The sequence below is a fragment of the Pongo abelii genome, chromosome 6 (assembly GCF_028885655.2).
Source record: "Pongo abelii isolate AG06213 chromosome 6, NHGRI_mPonAbe1-v2.0_pri, whole genome shotgun sequence".
NCBI lineage: Eukaryota > Metazoa > Chordata > Mammalia > Primates > Hominidae > Pongo > Pongo abelii.
Genome location: NC_071991.2, coordinates 29,299,910 through 29,321,468, shown reverse-complemented (window position 1 = coordinate 29,321,468; position 21,559 = coordinate 29,299,910). Strand labels below are relative to the sequence as shown.

The window sequence follows — 21,559 nt, the reverse complement described above, 5'->3', positions numbered from 1 at the left end:
CACAAATAAGTAAATCAACATCATATGATCTGTACCAGGGAACAGGCAGGTGCTCTTATCCTCACTTTTCATCCTCAACTCTTGAGTCATACGTCAACTCTGATGACCTTTGCTTCCACTCCCCTTAAGCTGTCCTCAGGAACAGCTACCTCACATAGAAAAGTCAATCTCAGAGGGCTGAGTAATTTGCCCAATTACTGTAAAAGGCAGAGCTTCAGTTATCACCCAGGTGCATCTGATGCCACCCCTCTATGTGGCTTCCCCTTATATATTTATTTTAAGTTTTTTTGAGATGGAGTTTCACTCTTGTTGCCCAGGCTGGAGTGGAATGGCACGATCTCGGCTCACTGCAACCTCCACTTCCTGGGTTCAAGCGATTCTCCTGCCTCAGCCTCCCAAGTAGCTGGGACTACAGGCGCACACCACCACACTTGGCTAATTTTTGTATTTTTAGTAGAGACAAGGTTTTACCATGTTGGCCAGGCTGGTCTCGAACTCCTGACCTCAAGTGATCCACCTGCCTCTGCCTCCCAAAGTGCTGGGATTACCCGCATGAGCCATCACACCTGGGCCCAGTATATATATTTTGAATGAATGAATGGACGCTCAAAAAATGTTAGCTATTAGCATCTTTGCACAAACAATAGGCCCACAACAAATATCTTTTTCCAAATAAAAACGAAGTCCTCACCCCAGAGATTATTTCACCTCTCCAGAAAAATAGACAAAAGCTTTTAAAAGAGTGTTTTGTGGGCTGGGCACGGTGGCTCACGCCTGTAATCCCAGCACTTTGGGAGGCCGAGGTGGGTGGATCACCTGAGGTCAGGAGTTCGAGACCAGCCTGACCAACATGGAGAAACCCCCATCTCTACTAAAAATGCAAAATTAGGCATGGTGGCGCATGCCTGTAATCCCAGCTACTCAGGGGGCTGAGGCAGGAGAATCGCTTGAACTCAGTAGGTGGAGTTTGCAGTGAGTCAAGATCGCGCCATTGCACTCCAGCCTGGGCAACAAGAGCGAAACTCTGTCTCCAAAAAAAAAAAAAAAAGTGTTTTGTGGCCCATGCCTGTAATCCCAATGCTTTGGAAGGTCGATGTGGGAGGATCAATGGAGGTTAGGAGTTACAAACCAGCCTGGGCAACATAGCAAGACCCCATCTCTACAAAAAATAAAAATACAACATTAGCCAGGTGTGGTGGCACACAGTGTAGTCTTAGCTATTCAGGAGGTTGAGGCAGAAGGATTGCTTTAGCCCAGGAGTTCAAGTCTACAGTGAGCTATGATCATGCCACTGCACTCTAGCCTGGGTGACAAAGAAAGACCCTGTCTAAAAAAAACAATGAATGAAATCGTGCTTTGCCCTCTGTTCTCTGAAATCCTTCTGCTTTCCTGAGGATGTCGGCATCCACGTGGACGAGCATGCAATTTGCCTGACTCACCATCCCATGTCTTCCTCAGCTCTGATGACCTTTGCTTCCACTTCCCTTAAGCCGCCACAGGTACGGCTCTGGTGATCCTTTTGGGGGGCTAGATTTCTGAAACCTTAAACTCCGACGTTCTTTTTACTTGCCCTCTGTGGCAGATTCTATTTTCCAAGGTGGCTGCAACAGGTTCTCCCAGGCTGGAGTGCAATGGTGTGATCTTGCCTCACTGCAACCTCCATCTCCCGGGTTCAAGTGATTCTCCTGCCTCAGTCTCTCTAGTAGCTGAGATTACAGGTATGCGCCACCAAGCCCAGCTAATTTTGGATTTTTAGTAGAGACGGGATTTCACCGTGTTGGTCAGGCTGGTTTCAAACTTTTGACATCAGGTGATCCGCCCACCTCGGCCTCCCAAAGTGCTGGGATTACAGGCATGAGATACTGCACCTGGCCTTGCTGGGTCTTATGGTAAGTATGTTTATAAGAAATTGCAGGCTCAGTGTGGTGGCTCACAGCTGTCATCTCAGCACTTTGGGAGGCCAATGTGGGAGGATCCCTTGAGGCCATGAGTTCAATGTCAGCCTGGGCAACATAGCAAGACCCCTCTTCTACAAAAAATAAAAAATTAGCTGGGCATGGTGGTGTGCATCTGTAGTCCCTGATACTCAGGATGCTGAGGCAGGAGGATTGCTTAAGCCCAGGAGTTCTAGACTGCAGTGAGCTATGATTGCACTACTGCACTCCAGCCTGTGCGACAGAGTGAGACCCTGTCTCAGACACACAGACACACACACACAGAGCTGTTGTCTTTGCTCACTTGTAATTGTGCAGCAGATCCTTTCTCTGATTCATCTTGGAATGCTGTTGTCTCCCCTCATTTTGTTTATTTTTATGTATTTATTTATTTATTTTTGAGATGGAGTCTCATTCTATCACCTAGGCTGGAGTGCAGAGGCATGATCTGGGCTCACTGCAAACTCCATCTCTGGGGTTCAAGCAATTCTCCTGCCTCAACCTCTCGAGTAGTTGGGACCACAGGCATGTGCCACCACACCTGGCAATTTTTTTTTTTTTTTTTAGACAGAGTCTCTGTCTGTTGCCCAGGCTGGAGTGCAATGGCGTGATCTTGGCTCACTACAACTTCTGCCTGCTGGGTTCAAGCGATTCTGCTACCTGAGCTTCCAAAATCGCTTGGATTACAGGCACAGGCCACTACCACCTGGCTAATTTTTGTAATTTTAGTAGAGATAGGGTCTCACCATGTTGGCCAGGCTGGTCTTGAACTCCTGACCTCCAGTGATCCACCCGCCTTGGCCTCCCAAAGTGCTGGGATTAGAGGTATCAGCCACCGCACCTGCCCAAGTCTGCTTCTTTGTCTATGCATTTAGTTCTCTCAAGAGATTCTCTTTCCCTGTCCCTCTCTCTTGACTTTGTACCCTGCTAATCAGGTATACATGATTTCCTGTCAGACCTGAACCTTGCAGAATTGAAGCCCACAGAAAAGAGTATGTTGACTCTGCAGTGCTTGAAGGGAGTAGGAGTAAAGCATTTGCCAGAGGAAGCAGTCTTAGGAAATTTTGCCTCTAACCCATTTTTGTGCCAGTCTCAGCAGGAGAGAGAGTGAAGCCAGACAGTCTCCTTCTTTCCTGTTTTATGTCTAGACCTGGATATTCATTTCCTCATTCTCTCTTTCTAGGCTCTTGCTCTTGCAGAATCCACTGGTCTTTCTTGAAGAAATGTGTAGCCAGAACTTTGGGCTCCATTTTTATCTAGGGACGGAACAGAAGAGAAGAGTGTGGTCTCCTAGAAATCTAGCACTGGAGAAATGTGAGTCTGATTTCTCTTTTTTTGGTTTTGTTTTGTTTTTTTGCTGTCATTGTAATTTTTGTATGCATTGGACTGTTACACGTTTGTCTACCTACTAGCAGTTTACTCTTTTTTTGAGATAGAGCCTTGCTCTGTCACCCAGGGTGGAGTGCAGTGGTGCGATCTTGGCTTACTGCAACCTCCACCTCCTGGGTTCAAGTGATTCTCCTGTCTCAGCCTCCTGAGTAGCTGGGATTACAGGTGCAGGCCACCACACCTGGCTAATTTTTGTATGTTTAGTAGAGACAGGGTTTTGCCATGCTGGCCAGACTGGACTTGAACTCCCAACCTCAGGTGATCCACAGGCCTTGGCCTTCCAAAGTGGTGGGATTACAGGCGTGAGCCACCGTACCCGGCCAGCAGTTTACTCCTCCTCATGAATTTTAAAAATTGATGTCAATTATGTGGCATGCAGAAGATCCCAGCTTCTCAGAATAGCTGGTTATATTACATATCATTTCAACTTTTATTTTAGCTTCGAGGAGTACATTTGCACGTTTGTTACATGGGTATATCACATGATGCTGAGGTTTGGGGTACGACTGATCCCATCACCCAGGGTTTGAGCACAGTACCCAGTAGGTAGTTTCTCAGTCCTTGCCGTCCTTCCTCTGCCTTCTTGTAGTCCTCAGTATCTGTTTTTTTTTTGTTTGTTTTGTTTTGTTTTTTCACGTGGGGTCTTGCTCTGTCACCCAGGCTAGAGCACAATGGTGTGATCTCGGCTCACTGCAACCTTCGCCTCCCAGGTTCAAGTGATTCTCCTGCCTCAGCCTCCTGAGTAGCTGGGATTACAGGCGCCCGCCACCATGCCCCGCTAATTTTTGTAATTTTAGTAGAGACAGGGTTTCGCCATGTTGTCCAGACTGGTCTTGAACTCCTGATCTCAGGTGATTCGCCCACCTCGGCCTCCCAAAGTGCTGGGATTACAGGTGTGAGCCACCGCACCTGCCCATCAGTGTGTGTTTTTCTCGTCTTTGTATCCATGTGTATGTACCCAGCGTTTAGCTCCCACTTATAAATGAGAACATGTGGTATTTAGTTTTCTGTTCCTGTGCTAATTCACTTAGGATAACGGCCTCCAGTTACATTTGTGTTGCAGCAAAGGATGTGATTTCATTCTTTTTCATGACTCTGCTGGCTTTTTTATTTTTAATCATAAAATATAGCATAAGGCCAGGCGTGGTGGCTCACACCTGTAATGCCAGCATTTTGGGAGGCTGAGGTGGGCAGATCACCTGAGGTCAGGAGTTCGAGACCAGCCTAGCCAACATGGCGAAACCCCGTCTCTACTAAAAGTACAAAAATTAGCCAGATGTGGTGGTGCACGCTTCTGATCCCAGCTATTCGGGAGGCTGAGGCATGAGAATTGCTTGAACCCGGGAGGCAGAGATTGCAGTGAGCCGAGATCGTACCACTGCACTCCAGCCTGGGTGACAGAGCAAGACTCCATCTCAAAATAAAAGATAAAATAAAATATAGTATAATTGCATGGGCTGGGGACCCCAGCCCTTGTTACAGGGAGCGTCTTTGACTCTCCTCTGATTCAGAACCTTTTCAGAATCTACTGTGTACTCTTTCAATGTCTGGGAGCCTGAACAAATTTATCCCTACTACCAAAGCAAGTAAGCTTGGTTCTTGCAACTATGCATGACCTTCACAACCTCTGTACCAGCTTTTATTTTTTCTTACACAGGTGAAGGTAAGGGGTCAGTCCTAACAAAAGGTGAAGGAAGTAAGGTGATCTTAGAAGCCTCTTGAAAGATACAGAGATTAAAAAGTTGGGAAAGCATTTGTTTGGGCAAGGAACTTTTTTCCTCTTATCCAAAATCAGGGCTTCGAAGGCTGGCCCTGCAGGAAAACTTGCTTTTGTACTTTGGAACTAGGGGCAAGGCCTTGTCAGTGGTGGCTTTTTTTTTTTTTTTTTTAATCAGTTGGTCCTTTGTTTGCCCCAGATGAACTAGCTGGGGCCAGCCAGGCAGAAGTTCTGTTCTGAGCTGCAGAAGGCAGTGGTTCAGATGGGGCCTGGGAGCCGCTGTGTCTGAGAATCTGATAATAGACCTTCCCATCGGGATGTCTTTTACCCCTGGCCCTGCCCTCTCCCTCCCTGTTAGAGCCAAATATGAAGAATCCAGTCTATTCTCTGGCAATGATTTTTCTGTGTGTGGAATTCTGATGTACACAATTTACTTTGGAGCAACTGAACTTAGCAGATTTTTTTCCCCTATAGCCAAGAGAATTTTAAATAATGTATTGTGTTAAATGTATTAAATAATTAAATGTATTAAATAATGCATGTATTGTGAGTCACTCCTGGTGGAGACAATGAAAAGAGGAGGAATTGGCCAGTTGTGGTGGCTCACACCTGTCATCCCAGCACTTTGGCAGGTAGATCACTTGAGGTCAGGAGTTTGAGACCAGCCTGGCCAACATAGTGAAACCCCATCTCTACTAAAAATACAAAAGAATTAGCTAGGCACAGTGGCAGGCGCCTGTAATCCCAGCTACTCGGGAGGCAGGAGAATTGCTTGAACTTAGGAGGCAGAGGTTGCAGTCAGCGGAGATCACATAACTGCACTCCAGCCTGGGCGAGAGTGGAACCCTGTCTCAAAAAAAATTAAAAATAAAAAAGGAGGAAATCAGAACTGTACAAGGAGGTACAGCATTTTACAGAGCAGGATGGGAAGAGCTAAAAGGAGCTGTGGCTGAGTTTGCTGTGCTGCTCAATCAAGCAGGGAGGAAGTTCATACTCTTGTAACCCAACGGGTGAAGGCCATCTCCCCTGGCCTGACCATTTCATGCGCAGAGTTAAGGTCCTAAAATCCAGCTCGCTGTCCTAGGGAGGGTGTGGAAAAAGAATCAGCTTTCCAAGTAAATTCAATGTAAAGTGTGTCTCTAATATTCTATTTTGGCCAGCATGGTGGTGGCTCACGCTTATAATCCCAGCATTTTGGGAGGCTGAGATGGGAGGATCATTTGAGGCCAGGAATTCAAGACCAGCCTGGGTAATATAGTGAGACCTCATCTCTACAAAAATAATAATAATAACTTGGCTGGGTGTGGTAGTGCATGCCTGTAGTCTCAGCTACTCAGGAGGCTGAGGCAGGAGGATCCCTTCAGCCAGGAGGTTGAAACAGGGAGCTATGATTGCACCATTGGCACTCCAGTGTGGATGACAGAATGAGACCTTTTCTCTAAAAAAAAAAGCCAAAAATACTCTGTTTTTTTCAGGAGGCAGGTGTCAACAATTCTGAGCTGTAAATCAGGCCTAGTGTTCAGCTGGGGATGTGTAAATCAGTTCTCACTTTTAGTGGAGGAAATGTACATTTCCTTTCAAACTCAAGGCTGATGGTCTTGCTTTTTTTTTGAGACAGGGTCTCAATCTGTCACCTAGGCTGGAGTGCTGTGGCCTGATCTTGGCTCACTGCACCCTTGAACTCCTGGGCTCAAGCCATCCTACCACCTCAGGCTCTTGAGCATCTGTGACCACAGGTGTGCACCACCATGCCCCACCAATTTTTTTTTTTTTTTTTTAAGAGAAGGAATCTCACTATGTTCCCCAGGCCGGTCTCAAACTCCTGGGCTCAAGCAATCCTGCTGTCTCACCCTCCCAAAGTGCTGGGATTATTACAAGTGTGAGCCACTGCACCTTGCCAATCTCATTGAAGCTATTGCTAGTGTCAGCAGTTGGAAAGAGGTTCAAGTACCCAGTTTGTCTTTTTTTTTTTTTTTTTTTGAGATGGATCCTTGCTCTTGTCGCCCAGGCTGGAGTGCACTGGTGCGATCTCGGCTCACTGCAACCTCCGCTTCCCGGGTTCAAGTGATTCTCCTGCCTCAGCCTCCTGAGTAGCTGGGATTACAGGCACCCGGCTAATTTTTGTACGTTTAATAGAGCTGGGGTTTCATCATGTTGGCCACGCTGGTCTCGAACTCACCTCAGGTGATCCACCCATCTCAACCTCCCAAAGTGCTAGGATTACAGGTGTGAACCACTGCACCCTGCCAAAGTACCTGGATGGCCAGTAATTATTTGTCTGATCATCTCAACAACACTGGAAGCCTCTTGAAGATGGTGCCCATGCATTCCTCTCTCAGGTCTTGTGTCAGGGTCCCTGGGGACTGGCTTTGAGGTTCTGGTGCCCATCAGTCATTCTCAGGAGCATTGCCCATTCTTAGTTATGTTGCGTTGCCTCATGCACCTTCTTTTTTTTTTTTTTGAGACATAGTTTCCCTCTTGTTGCCCAGGCTGGAGTGCAATGGCATGATCTTGGCTCACCACAAACTCCAATTCCTGGGTTCAAGCGATTCTCCTGCTTCAGCCTCCTGAGTAACTGGGATTACAGGCATGTGCTACCAAGCCCAGCTAATTTTGTATTTTTAGTAGAGACGGGGTTTCTGCATGTTGGTCAGGCTGGTCTCGAACTCTCGACCTCAGGTGATCCGCCCGCCTTGGCCTCCCAAAGTGCTGGGATTATAGGCGTGAGCCACCACGCTGGGCCTTCTCATACACCTTCTTAAAAAGTGTTTTAGTTTGTCCCACTTACCTCATTTTAGCTCCTCTTACACCATTTGTCTGGTTTGTGGCTTCCTCTTCACTCACATATGGTTCATTCTCCATACTTAGTGGAATTATGCTACAGTAAGCACTGCTTCTCTGCTAATAGACCTGCTGACTTCAAGACCTTTACAGCAAGCCTGCCTGGGTATGTAATATCTATTAGCTTGATTCCTGCTGGACCAAAGCCAAATGAGTGGTTTCTTTTTAGTTTTTCTTTTTATTTTTTATCTGTTTTTTGAAGAGACAGGGTTTCACCATGTTGGCCAGGCTGGTCTTGAACTCCTAGCCTTAAGCAATCCACCTGTCTTGGCCTCCCAAAAAGCTGGGATTACAGGCATGAGCCACCATGCCGGCCCTTGTTGAGTTCTCTTTTTTTTTTTGAGACAGAGTCTCGCTCTTTCACCCAGGCTGGATTGCAGTGCAGTGGTGTTATCTCGGCTCACTGCAACCTCCACCTCCCAAGTTCAAGCGATTCTCCCGCCTCAGCCTCCCAAGTAGCTGGGATTATGGGTGCCTGCCACCACGCCTGGCTAATTTTTGTATTTTTAGTAGACATGGGGTTTCACCATGTTGGCCAGGCTGGTCTTGAACTCCTGACCTCAAGTGATCCTCCTGCCTCAGCCTCCCAAACTGCTGGGATTACAAGCGTGAGCCACTGCACCAAGTCCCTTGTTGAGTTCTTAATAACTGCTTAGGTTCAACTCTATTTAATTCATAAAATATTTAACTCATGAAACATTTAACTAACACCTATTCGGTACTGGGTGCAGAGATAGAAGATAATTCTTTTAGTCAAGGGCTCTGCCCTGGAGGAGCTCACATTCTAGAAGAACCGGAATGATTGACTGATTTTCTGGGTTGATGGGGAGGAAATAATGTGGTATAGGGGAGGTCACTTGATCTGCACCATGAAGAAATAGGACTTTCCTCATGACATGGGGCATATGGTGATTCCAGGAAGAGGAGCAGTATTTGAAAGGGTGTAGATGAATAAAAACCTGACATAGGCCAGGCGCAGTGGCTCATGCGTATAATCGCAGCACTTTGGGAGGCCGAGGTGGGTGGATCGCCTGAGGTCAGGAGTTTGAGACCAGCCTGACCAACATGGTGAAACCCCATCTCTACTAAAAATACAAAAATTAGCTGGGCGTGGTGGTGGGGGCCTGTAATCCCAGGTACTCAGGAGGCTGAGGCAGGAGAATCGCTTGAACCCAAGAGGCGGAGGCTGCAGTGAGCCGAGATCACACCACTGTACTCCAGCCTGGGTAACAGAGCAAGACTCTGTCTCAAAAAAAAAAAACACAAAAAAACCCCCACATATGACATGCCTAAGAATCACGTCCGACTGGGCACAGTGGCTCACTCCAGTAATCCCAGCAATTTGGGAGGCCGAGGCGGGTGGATCACCTGAGGTCAGAAGTTGCAGACCAGCCTGGCTAACACAGTAAAACCCCGTCTCTACTAAAAATACAAAAATTAGCAGGATGTGATGGCACACACCTGTAGTCCCCAGCTACTCAGGATGCTGAGGGAGGAGAATTGCTTAAACCAAGGACAAGGGAGGTTGCAGTGAGCCAAGATGGCGCCACTGCTCTACACTCCAGCCTAGGTGACAAAGCAAGACTCCATCTCAAAAAAAAAAAAAAAAAAGAAATAAGTTCTTCGTATTCCTTGAGCCATGAATTGTGTGTGTGGCCAGACACAGTTGCTCACGCCTGTAGTCCCAGCACTTTGGGAGGCCGAGGAGCATGGACCATTTTAGCTCAAAAGTTCAAGACCAGCCTGGGCAGTATGGCAAAACACCATCTCTACTAAAAATACAAAAATTAGCCTGGCATCGTGGTGCATGGCTGTAGTCCCAACTGCTCAGGATGCTGAAGTGGGAGGATCGCTTGAGCCAGGGAGGCAGAGGTTGCAGTGAGCTGAGATTGTGCCACTGCACTCCAGCCTTGATGACAGAGTGAGGCCCTAACTCAAAAAAAAAAAATGTGTGTGTGTGAGTAATGTGTGTGTGTAAAAATGTGTGTGTGTGTTTGTGTATTTGTGGGGAATGAGGTTGGTAAAATACATAGGCATAGGAGCCAGATCATGAAGGGCATGAATTGTGTAATAAAGGCATTATGTTAATTGGCTGGGTGTGGTGGCTCTGGTGGGATACAGTGGCTCACACCTGTAATCCCAGCACTTTGGGAGGTCCAGGAGGGTGGATCAATTGAGGTTAGGAGTTGGAGATCAGCCTGGTGAACATGGTGAAACCCCATCTCTACTAAAAATACAAAAATTAACTGGGCGTGGTGGTGGGCACCTGTAATCCCAGCTACTCGGGAGGCTGAAGCAGGAGAATTGCTTCAACCTGGGAGGCAGAGGTTGCAGTGAGTCAAGATTGTGCCGCTGTACTCCAGCCTGGGTGACAGAGCGAGACTCCTTAAAAAAAAAAAAATTATTAATAGACACTGAAATTTGCATTTCATTTTTATTTATTATTATTATTACTTTTGAGACAGGGTCTCACTCTGTCACCCAGGCTGCAGTGCAGTGTCATGGTCGTAGCTCACTGCAGCCTCAAACTCCTGTGCTCAAGCAATCCTTCTACCTCAGTCTCCTGAGTAGCTAGATCTATAGGCGCATGCCACCACACCTGGCTAATTTTAAAAATACTTTTGTAGAGATGGTGTCTTGCTATATTGCCCAGATTGGTGTTTTGAACTCCTGGCTTCAAGTAAACCTCCAACCTCAGCCTCCCAAAGTGCTAGGATTACAGGTGTGAGCCACTGCACCACTGCACTCAGCCTGAAATTTGAATTTCATTAATTTTTACATGTCAAAAATACTATTCTTCTATTGATTTTTTTTTCAGCTGTTTAAAATGTAAAAATCAGCCAGGCATGGTGGCTCACACCTGTAGTCCCAGCTACTCTAGAGGCCAAGATGGAAGGATCACTTGAGCCCAGGAGTTTGAGGCTGCAGTGAGCTATGATGGCACCACTGCACTCCAGCTATGACAGTGACAGAGTGGAACTTGTCTCTCACACACACACACACACAAAATTCATTTTGAATCCCTGTCCTCTGCAGCTTGTGCAGCAGTGTGCCTCCCACAGTTTCTTCCTGTAACTTCACCATTTTCGTTCTCCTTCCCAAGCTCAAGTCAAGACGCAAAGGTGGTGGTCCTGCAGGCTCTGTCCTTAGTGCTCTTTTCTTCTCCCTCTCTCTATTCTCCATGGACTTTATTTTTGTTACTTTTTATTTTCTTGAGACAGGGTCTGGCTCTGTCACCCATGCTGGAGTGCAGTGGCATGATCTTGGCTCACTGCAGTCTCTGCCTCCCAGGTTCAAGCAACTCTTCCTGTCTCAGCCTCTCAAGTAGCTGGGACTGCAGGTGTACACCACCCTGCCTGGCTAATGTTTGTATTTTTAGTAGAGTTGGGGTTTTGCCATGTTGGCCAGGCTCCTGGCCTCCATTGATCCTCCCGCCTCAGCCTCCCAGGGTGCTGGGATTACACGTGTGAGTCACTGAGCCTGGCCTCTCCCTGGACTTTAATCAGACCATGTCTTCAACTAGCACCTCTACATTGGCAACGTTGTGTATGTTAAGCCGTTATAGTTAGCTCTGACCTTTCTTCTAAGGCTTAAAGCCTTTCCCAGTATCTGCAAGTTAAAGTCTAAACTCCTTAGCCTGGCCCTAGGACCCACTTAGTCTGAACTCCTGATGCACTGCTAGGCCCCTGGGCCAAGCCACAGGGTAGCTTCCAGCAGGTCATCTGCTTCCTCCTCCTTGTCTTTGCTCATGCTCCTCCCTCTGCCATCACAAGCCTCTCTCCTTGTCTCTACCTCCCTTCCTCTCCTCCCAGCACATGCCAAATCGATGCCCTGCCCTTTGACAACCCACTCAGAGGGCCACTTACCTGTCAGATTCAACTCAAATACCTGTGCCTCGTTGAAGGCTTCTTTCTTTTTTTTCTTTTAGTTAGAATCAGGGTCTTGCTCTGTCACCCAGGCTGGAGTACAGGGGCAAGATCTCAGCTCACTGCAGTCTCCACCTCCCGGGTTCAAGTGATTCTTCTGCCTCCGCCTCCTGAGTAGCTGGGATTACAGGCGTGTACCACCATGTCCAGCTAATTTTTTTGTATTGTATTTTTAGTAGAGTCTTGGTATCTCTGTGTTGCCCAGGCTGGTCTCGAACTCCTGGCCTCAAGCAATTCTCCTGCTTTAGCCTCCCAAAGTGCTAGGATTACAGGCATGAGCCACTGTGCCCAGGCTGAAGCCCTGTTTCATAGATAAGGCTAAACATTTTTCCTGTGTGCCCGTAAAGCCTTATGCACTTCTCCACTTTATTGCTTGTTTTCTTGCTACAATTAGGTAAAAAATATTGAATATTGGTTCAACATCAAATATATATATATATATATTTTTTTTGAGATGGAGTCTTACTCTATCACCCAGGCTGGAGTGAAGTGGCACGATCTCAGCTCACTGTAGCCTCTGCCTCCTGTGTTCCAGCGATTCTCCTGCCTCAGCCTTCTGGGTAGCTGGGATTACAGACACACACCACCACGCCTGGCTAATTTTTGTTTGTTTGTTTGTTTTAGTAGAGACGGGGTTTCACCATGTTGGCCAGGCTGGTCTCGAACTCCTGACATCAGGTGATCCATCCACCTCAGCCTCCCAAAGTGCTGGGATTACAGGCATGAGCCATCATGCCCAACCAACATTTCATTTTCACCTGCCTTTCGTGGAAGAACATTTAGCCTTTGGTCTCTTTCTTGATTTGTGACAGCTTACAGCTTTCAAGAAAACTCCCTATGGCTAGGCTGTGTGACATTTTTTTTTTTTTTGAGTTGGATTCTTACTCTGTTGTCCAGGCTGGGGTGCAGTGGCGCGATCTCAGCTCACTGATACCTCTGCCTCCCAGGTTCCAGCAATTCTCCTGCCTCAGCCTCCCAAGTAGCTGGGATTATAGGCGTGCACCACCATGCTTGGCTAATTTTTGCATTTTTTTAGTAGAGATAGGGTTTTGCCATGTTGGCCAAGCTGGTCTCGAACTCTTGGCTTCAGGTGATCTGCCCACCTCAGCTTTCCAATGTTTTGGAATTATAGGCATGAGTCACTGCACCCGGCCTATTAATGTTATTTTCAAACAAACCTTCAAAAGTTTATTCCAAGGCCTTGCTCTCATAGCAGCAAAGCCTGTCTGTTGCACAGTGGGGCTCTTGGTAGCATCTTCCTGTTGGTGGATGTTGTGCAGACCTGGGGCAGTAAGGCATATTAACCTTGAGGACATCGGACCTGGCTGGCCTGACTGTTGGGTCTCCCTCCTAGGACACGGCGAGCCATGGGCGGGACAGTGTCTTTCAAAGCTGCTCTCATGGAGCGTTTAGCCCTCATCCAGCCCTCCAGGGAGCAGGTGCAGAGACTCATAGCAGAACACCTTCCACACCTGACCCCCGGCATAACGTAAGAGGAGCCCCTGCTCCGGGTCTATTTCAGCACGAGTGTTGAGGGGCACATCCTTCTGAGAGCATCTAGCTATTGCTTTAGAGCACCCTCTGGGTGGTTTATTTATTTTTATTTTTTAATTTTATTATTTTAAAAAATTTATTTGTTTATTTTATTTTATTTTTTCAAGATGGAGTCTCACTCTGTCACCCAGGCTGGAGTGCAGTGGCATGATCTCGGCTCACTGCAAGCTCCACCTCCCGGGTTCAAGCAATTCTCCTGCCTCAGCCTCCAGAGTAGCTGGGATTTCAGGTGCCCATCACCACGCCAGGCTAATTTTTGTATTTTTAGTAGAGACAAGGTTTCACCATGTTGGCTAGGCTGGTCTCGAACTCCTGACCTCAGGTGATCCACCTACCTCAGCCTCCCAAAATCCTGGGATTACAGACGTGAGCCACTGCGCCCGGCCTCAACATCACATATATTTAAAAGTTGGTACCAGCCAGGTACGGTGGCTCATGCCTGTAATCCCAATACTTTGGGAGGCCGAGGCAGGTGGATTACCTAAGGTCAGGAGTTCAAGACCAGCCTGGCCAACATGGTGAAAACCCATCTCTACTAAAAATTAAAAAAAAAAAATTAGCTGGGTGTGGTGGCACTTGCCTGTAATCCCAGCTACTCAGGAGGCTGAGGCACGAGAATGACTTGAACATGGGAGGTAGAGGTTGCAGTAAGCCAAGATTGTACCACTGCCCTCCAGCCTGGGCAGCAAAGTAAGACTCCATCAAAAGAAAAAAGAAATTGGTGTAGTGTGGGAAGTAAAAAAAAAAAAAGGAAAGGAAAAAGAAATGAATGAATCCATGAGTACACTCTTATGTGGCCTGCACTGACTTTGACACAAGTTACGTTGGCTCAGTAGACAAGGTGGGATCTTTTCATAATTTTATTTGATGTCTTTAAATACATTTATCTTTTTTTCTTGTAGAAGGAAAATTATTCCAAGGATGGTCTCCCGCTCAGAGCTCAGGAAGCTGTTCTACTCAGCAGATGCAGTGTGTTTTGATGTTGACAGCACGGTCGTCAGAGAAGGAATCGATGAGCTAGCCAAAGTGTGTGACGTTGAGGACGCGGTGTTAGAAATGTAGGGATAGCAGTTATTCACTTTATGAAATGATAAAGAATTTCTAAAGAGTGACTGTTTTGGATGAAGTGCTAGACCCTGGCTATGGAACATGAGCACTAGGCTTTTTCTTTCATCCCTTAGAGCTGAATTTGATATATTCATTCAGTCACAGAAATATTTATGGCAAACAAATATGGATAAGACATGTTTTTAGCTTGATCAGGGGAATGACGACCGTCACTAACTAAAGAAGGTGGCCTGTGGGACAGGGTCCAAGTGTCCAGCGGCTTTGTGTCATGGTTGAAAGTGTGGCCTTAGTGGTTCCCTGGAAAGGTTCAGAGTCTCTTGGTGGATCCTGGGTCAGAGCCCCTCTCTCCCTCCCTCCCTCCTGCCCTGCAGCTGGGCACCTCCCTCTGCAGCCCCAGTCCCACAGTCATGCACCATGTCATTTTCCGGCTGGTGTGCAGTGGCTCGATCTCGGCTCACTGCAACCTCTGCCGCCCGGGTTCAAGTGATTCTTCTGCCTCAGCCTCCCAAGTAGCTGGGATTATAGGCACCCACTACCATGCCAGGCTAACTTGTATTTTTAGTAGAGACAGGTTTCACCATGTTGGCCAGGCTGGTCTCAAACTCCTGACTTCAGGTCATCCACCCGCCTCGGCCTCCCAAAGTACTGGGATTACAGGCATGGGCCACTGCACCCAGCCTCTTTTCCTGTCTTATCTGACTCACTAGATGGGATCTGTTAGGTAAATCAGAAACCAAAGAGGAGTAGCATTCAACACTCCCTGTCATCCCATGAGCAAATCTATTATCAAGCCCAGTGCAGTTTACCTCCTGAATAGCTCCTTACTTGTAACACTTTTGCGTCTCCACCAGTGACTTCTAACTGCACTGCCCACATCCAGTGCTATGTTCTCTACACCCAGCTAAATAAAGTGTTCATTCCATAATGTAGGGCAGGTAGATCACTGTCATGCTTCTGTTCTTTAAAGGCTTCTTAATGCTCATAGGACAAAGAAAAATCACCCTTGTGAGCCCTGTAATCCCAGCGCTTTGGGAGGCGGAGGCTGGTGGGTCACTTGAGGTCAGGAGTTAAAGACCAGCCTGGCCAGCTTAGTGAAACCCTGTCTCTACTAAATATATAAAAATTAGCCAGGCCTGGTGATGGGCACCTGTAATTCCAGCTACCCAGGAGGCTGAGGCAGGAGAATTGCTTTAATCCAGGAGATGGAGGTTGCAGTGAGCCGAGGTTGCGCCACTGCACTCCAGCCTGGCCTACAGAGTGAGACTCATCTCAAAATTTTACAGGGTATAATAATATTTTTTGGTGGCAATTTTTTTTTTGCCCTTTTGAAAATATTCTTTTCTTTGTCTTCTGGCTTCCATCTGTATTAGTTAGGGTTCTCCAGAGAAACAGAATCAATAGGTTTTAGGTGTATTTTATTTTATTTTGTTTTGTTTTTAAATTTTTGTTTATTTTTCAGAGACAGGGTCTTGCTTTGTCACTCACACTGGAATATAGTAATGTGATCATAGCCCACTGCAGCCTCGAATACTTGGGCTTAAGCAGTACTCCTGTCGCAGCCTTCCAAGTGGCTGAGACTACAGGCATGCACCACCGCGCCTAGCTTATTTTCTATATATATATGCTTTTATATTTATATAATGTATCTTTTGTATTATATTTTATACATATTTTATATTATTTTAAAAATGTATTTTATATTTTATATTATTATAAAGATATATTTTATATAATATATATATTCTTATCTGTAGTTTCATTCTTTCCTTATCCGCAGTTTCAATTACCCACAGCTAACAACAGTCTGAAAATATTAAATGGAAAATTCAGCAATAAACAATTCATAAGTTTTGTGTACCATTCTAAGTAGCATGATGAAACCTTGCACCTGTCCTGCTCCATCCAACCCAGGACATGAATCATCTCTTTGTCTGATGTATCCATGCTCTAGGCACTATCCACCCATTAGTCACTTAGCCATCTAGGTTATCAGATCAACTGTAGCAATACTGCAGTGGTTATGTTCAAGCAACCTTTATTTTACTTAATAATGGCCCAAAGTGCAAGAGTAGTAGTGGCTTATTGTTACAGTTATTCTATTTTATTATTAGTTGTTGCTGTTAATCTCTTACTGTGCCTAATTTCTAAATTAAATTTTACCATAGGTATGTATGTATAGGAAAGAAATATAGTTTATATAGGGTTCAGTACCATCTTCTGCTGGGGGTGGAAAGAAATATAGTTTATATAGGGTTCAGTACCATCTTCTGCTGGGGGTCTTGGAACATATCCCCCCCAGATAAGGGGGTACTACTGAAATTATATTAAATATATACTAATTATATTCAATATTAGTCATATAATACATATATATTATATAGATTTATTTTAAGGAATTGACTCACAGTGGGGGAGGCTAGCAGGCTGGAGACCCAGGAAGGAATTGCAGTTCAAGTTTGGGTAATCTGCTGGAGAATTCCCTCTTGCGTGGGGGAGGTCAGCCCTTTGTGCTATTCAGACCTTCAGTTGTATGGGTGAAGCCCATCTACATTACGGAGCGCGATCTGCTGTACTCAAAGTCCACTGATTTAAATGTAAATCTCATCCAAAAACACCCCTCACAGAAATATCCAGAATAACCTTTAACCAAATATCTGGACACTGTGGCCCAACCAAATTAACAATCACAAATCTACCCTTTGTCAACTTGGCACCCATACACATCTCCTTAAACCATTATTAATCTCCAAATAAAGACAGTAACAAAGTCATACTTCTGCTTAACATGAAAGAACTATCTTGCATGTAGCCAAAAACACACTATTCCTTTCTCTAGAAGAGGGTGTAAATTACTTGGTTAGTGTTAACTTATCCTGCAACTTAAATTCTAAAGTTTAAGAAAAAGTTAATAATAGTTAAGTATTATGATCAGCTGTTAATCCGTTTTCTTTGATGAAAATATTTTTGTATCCATTTTGTATTGCTGGATAGCAAAATATCCCCAAATTTAATATTTTAAAGCAACAACCATCTAAAATTGGTTCACAATTCTGTGAATATCAGTCAGTGCTAGGTAACTGCTTGCTTGGTTCGTCTGCTGTTTTTTTTTTTTTTTTTGAGTCAGGGTCTCACTCTGTCACCCAAGCTGGAGTGCAGTGGCACGATTTTGGCTCACTGCAACCTCTGCCTCCCAGGCTCAAGCAATTCTCCTGTCTCAGCCTCCTGAGTAGCTGGGATTACAGGTGCACACCACTACCACCCGGCTAATTTTTTTATTTTTAGTAGAGACAGGGTTTCCTCATGTTGGCCAGGCTGCTCTCAGACTCCTGACCTCAAATGACCCACCTGCCTTGGCCTCCCAAAGTGCTGGGATTACAGGCATGAGCCACCACGCCCAGCCCCTCTTCTGGTCTTGATTGGAGTCATTCATGCAGCTGTAATTATCTAATGGTTCATCTGGGACTGAGATTGTCTCAAGCACATGTCTGGCGGTTGATGTCACTTGATTAGGCCTCTCTCTTAATGTAAGGAAGTGAGCCAAAGCTTCTCACATTATGACAGCAGTGTTCCCAGAGAGCCAAATGACAGCTGCAAGTTCTCTTGAGGTGTCAACTTGGAAGACACACTATTACTTCTGCATTTTATTGGTTTAAGCAAGTCATAGGGCCAACTCAAATTAAAGGTATGGAAAAATAAACTTCACCTGTTGATAGGAGTGGCAGTGTCTCACTGTAAAAGGCATGTGTTTGACAAGGATGGGATTTTAGTAGCCATCTTTGCAAACAGTCTACCACAGTGTCTTTTTTCCTTCTGAGTGCTTAAAAATTGTTTTTAAATAATTGTTTGGTTTTCAGGAGTTTCAGTACATTGTATCTAGACCCAGATTTCCTTTTTATTTATCTGCTTTGGGGGAGTTTTAGGGATTCTTGGATCTGTGATTTGATGTTTTTCCTCAGTTTTGGAGATTTTTCAGCCATCGTCTCTCGTTCATATTTCTTCTGTTCCATTTCTCCTTTTCCGCTTATCTGAAACTGAAATTACATGTAGGGTAGATCATTTCATTTTATCCTTTATACCTCTTACCTTCTGTTTGATATTTTTATATAAATCTTTTTGCTTCTCTCTATTTCATTCTAGATATTTCCTTTTGACCTATCTTCCAGTTCACTAATTCTCTCTTCAGCTATATTTTTTCTGTTCTTAAATTTATCCATTAAGATCTTTTTTTCAGATCTGCTGTTACATTTTATACCATATTTAATTTGGTATAAGATTCTTAATGCTGCGGGACTGTTCTTATTGTTTGTTTTTTACTGATTCTCATGTTACCTTTTCATGGACTAGACACTGTAATTTTAAAATTATTTGTAAAAATAATCTGAGACCTATGATACATTTTTGAAGAGAGTATTTACATTTGTTACTAACTTTGCCTAGGAATCTTCAATCACTTTAATTCAATTTCAGGGACTGATTTGCTTTTAAGCAGGGCTGTAGTCCCTACAGGGGTGGTCAACTTCAGTTCACTACCTAATATACCTGTTATGTTGCTAGATGTTGGGTAGGTCTTGTGAGCAGAGCAGACCTCTCTTTGGTCTGTATGGAGCACGGAGCTTGATTATAATTCACAGGTAAGTATATACGTCTATATATATTACAGGCCGGGCACAGTGGCTCATGCCTGTAATCCCAACACTATGGGAAGCCAGGGCAGGTGGATCACTTGAGGTCAGGAGTTTGAGACAAGCCTGCTCAACATGGTGAAACCCTGTCTATACTAAAAATAAAAAAATTAGCCAGACATGGTGGCGGGTGCCTGTAATCCCAGCTACTCGGGAGGCTGAGGTATGACAATCACTTGAACCTAGAAGGTGGAAGTTGCAGTGAGCTCAGATCGTACCACTGTAATCCATCCTGGGTGACAGAGTGAGACTCCGTCTCAAAAAATATATATTTTGGCCAGGCGTGGTGGCTCACGACTGTAATCCCAGCACTTTGGGAGGCCGAGGTGGGTGGATCACAAGGTCAGGAGTTTGAGAGCAGCCTGACCAATATGGTGAAACCCTGTCTCTACTAAAAATAACAAAAATTAGCTGGGCATGGTGGCACACACCTGTAATCCCAGCTACCCAGGAGGCTAAGGCAGGAGAATTGCTTGAAGCCGGGAGGCAGAGGTTGCAGTGAGCCGAGATCGTGCCACTGCACTCCAGCCTGGGCAACAGAGTGAGGCTCCATCTCAAAAAAAAAAAAAGATAGATAGATAGATAGGTAGATAGATAGATAGATTTATATAGATACTGATATTTATATAGATATGTAATTAATAAGTTTTGTGAAAGCAGTGAGTAGGCTACTATGGTTGTGAATATTTGGAGTAGGCAGGGGTTAAGAATGGGTCTACCATAATTAGTGGAGACAGGTTTTGTTTAAGCTAAAAACTAAGAGGACTTAGAACAGAAACTGCCAGGCAGAAGCAGTTACCAGTGTGAAGACTAGATGACAACCAAAAAAGTATCTGGGGGGAGGGAGGGGAAGTTGTACGGGGGGCAGCTGAGATTGATTTAGAAAGGTATTAATGAGCTTTCCCCCCATCCCCCATTTTTCTCCCATTTACCTTCAGAAAAATTAGCAATTTGGGTACCAGTGAATCTAGGCTCCAGGTCTAGCTCTGTAGTTTTGGACTAGTTACCTAATTCTTCATTTGAAACAAAACAGACGGAGGGAAGGAAAAGAGGGCAAACATGGAATTGGGATGGGAAGTAAGGAAGAGTGCACATGAAGAGAGAGACTATGTCAAGTTTATTCGTATTCCTTTTTTAATTATAGAAGAAAAGATGGGATAAGAATATTCCACCTTGCCAGGTGCGGTGGCTCATGCCTGTAATCCCAACACTCTGGGAGGCCGAGGCAGGCTGATCACTTGAGGTTGGGAGTTCGAGACCAGCCTGACCAACATGGAGAAACCCTGTCTCTACTAAAAATACAAAATTAGCTGGGCGTGGTGGCACATGCCTGTAATCCCAGCTACTCGGGAGGCTGAGGCAGCAGAATTGCTTGAACTCAGGAGGCGGAGGTTGTGGTGAGCCGAGGTGGCGCCGTTGCACTACAGCCTGGGCAGCAAGAGTGAAACTCCGTCTCAAAAAAAAAAAAAAAAAAGGAAAAAAATGAAAGAGTAAATGAATCAAAATGAAGAAAAGCCATTTTATCTGCCTCCTGGATGAAGAATTTCATTGATGAACCTGAAATGTTTTGGTTAACGTGAGAAAGGGAAGTGAGAAGATACCTGAGATGTAAGCCCCTTCAGGACAGGAGCTGCTTTCTGTCTCCAGCCTGCCACAAGACAGGGAACTTAGTTGAATGAATGAACCAATAAGTGGTTCTCTGCTTTGAAGGAACTTGGACTGCCATTACCTTACAAATAGGTTTACCATTTATTTGCTTTACATAAGTTCCAGAAACAGATTAAGAAACTATTTCCTCTCATAATATTACTAGCCTAAACTTCTGATCTGATCTATGGATTGTAGAGCTTAAATTTCCCCAAAGCCCAACAGTCAGAGATTGTTACGCCAAGATAAATAGGAGCACATTTCTCAGAGCCTTGTATTTTTTGTCTTTGGCCACAGACCCTAGGACTTAGGCTGATATTTGAGAAGGAAAGATTGGAACTTAGTAGAATTATACTTCATGTATCTTAATTTTCCAACTCTTAGGTAAATTTGCTTTTTCTAGAGAGAGACTAATCTGGAATGTGAATGAATTCTCATCGGTAACGGCAAAGCTTTAAGTGGGTCATCTGACTTTGCTTTTGTGCTCTACATTCAATCTGGTTATAAAAGGGCCTTTCATGAGTTTTCTAGGCTTTCATCACTGCCAGCCTCTCCACAGGCACTGTGAAAGTATTAAACTTCCTACCCTCCCCCACGTGTGCCTCATGGACTCTTTCGTAGAGTACACACTGGACTGTGTTTAGCCCAGCAGGAACTCTTTGCAAACACTGAATACATGAACAATCATCCTGGAAAGATAAGAGATTTCAGTATTGATTAGTGTCATAGCCGCAGAAGTTATCACCTCCCAGTATCTGATAAATATGGTGACTTGCAGCCTAATTTTTGTGAAATTATTAG

General features: G+C 45.1%; 1 protein-coding gene across 2 annotated transcripts in view; it reads left to right on the top strand.

Moving 5' to 3' along the window:
* The window catches only part of LOC100448455 (phosphoserine phosphatase-like), a 49,891-nt gene that overhangs the window by 2,146 nt on the left and 26,186 nt on the right, over positions 1-21,559 (top strand). For both annotated transcript variants that reach the window (XM_054560557.1, XM_054560556.1), the window contains exons 2-5: positions 3,118-3,248; positions 7,909-7,987; positions 13,162-13,296; positions 14,264-14,419. In XM_054560557.1, coding sequence (XP_054416532.1) covers positions 3,118-3,248; positions 7,909-7,987; positions 13,162-13,296; positions 14,264-14,419 — 501 coding nt within the window. The remainder of the gene's footprint in view (positions 1-3,117; positions 3,249-7,908; positions 7,988-13,161; positions 13,297-14,263; positions 14,420-21,559) is intronic.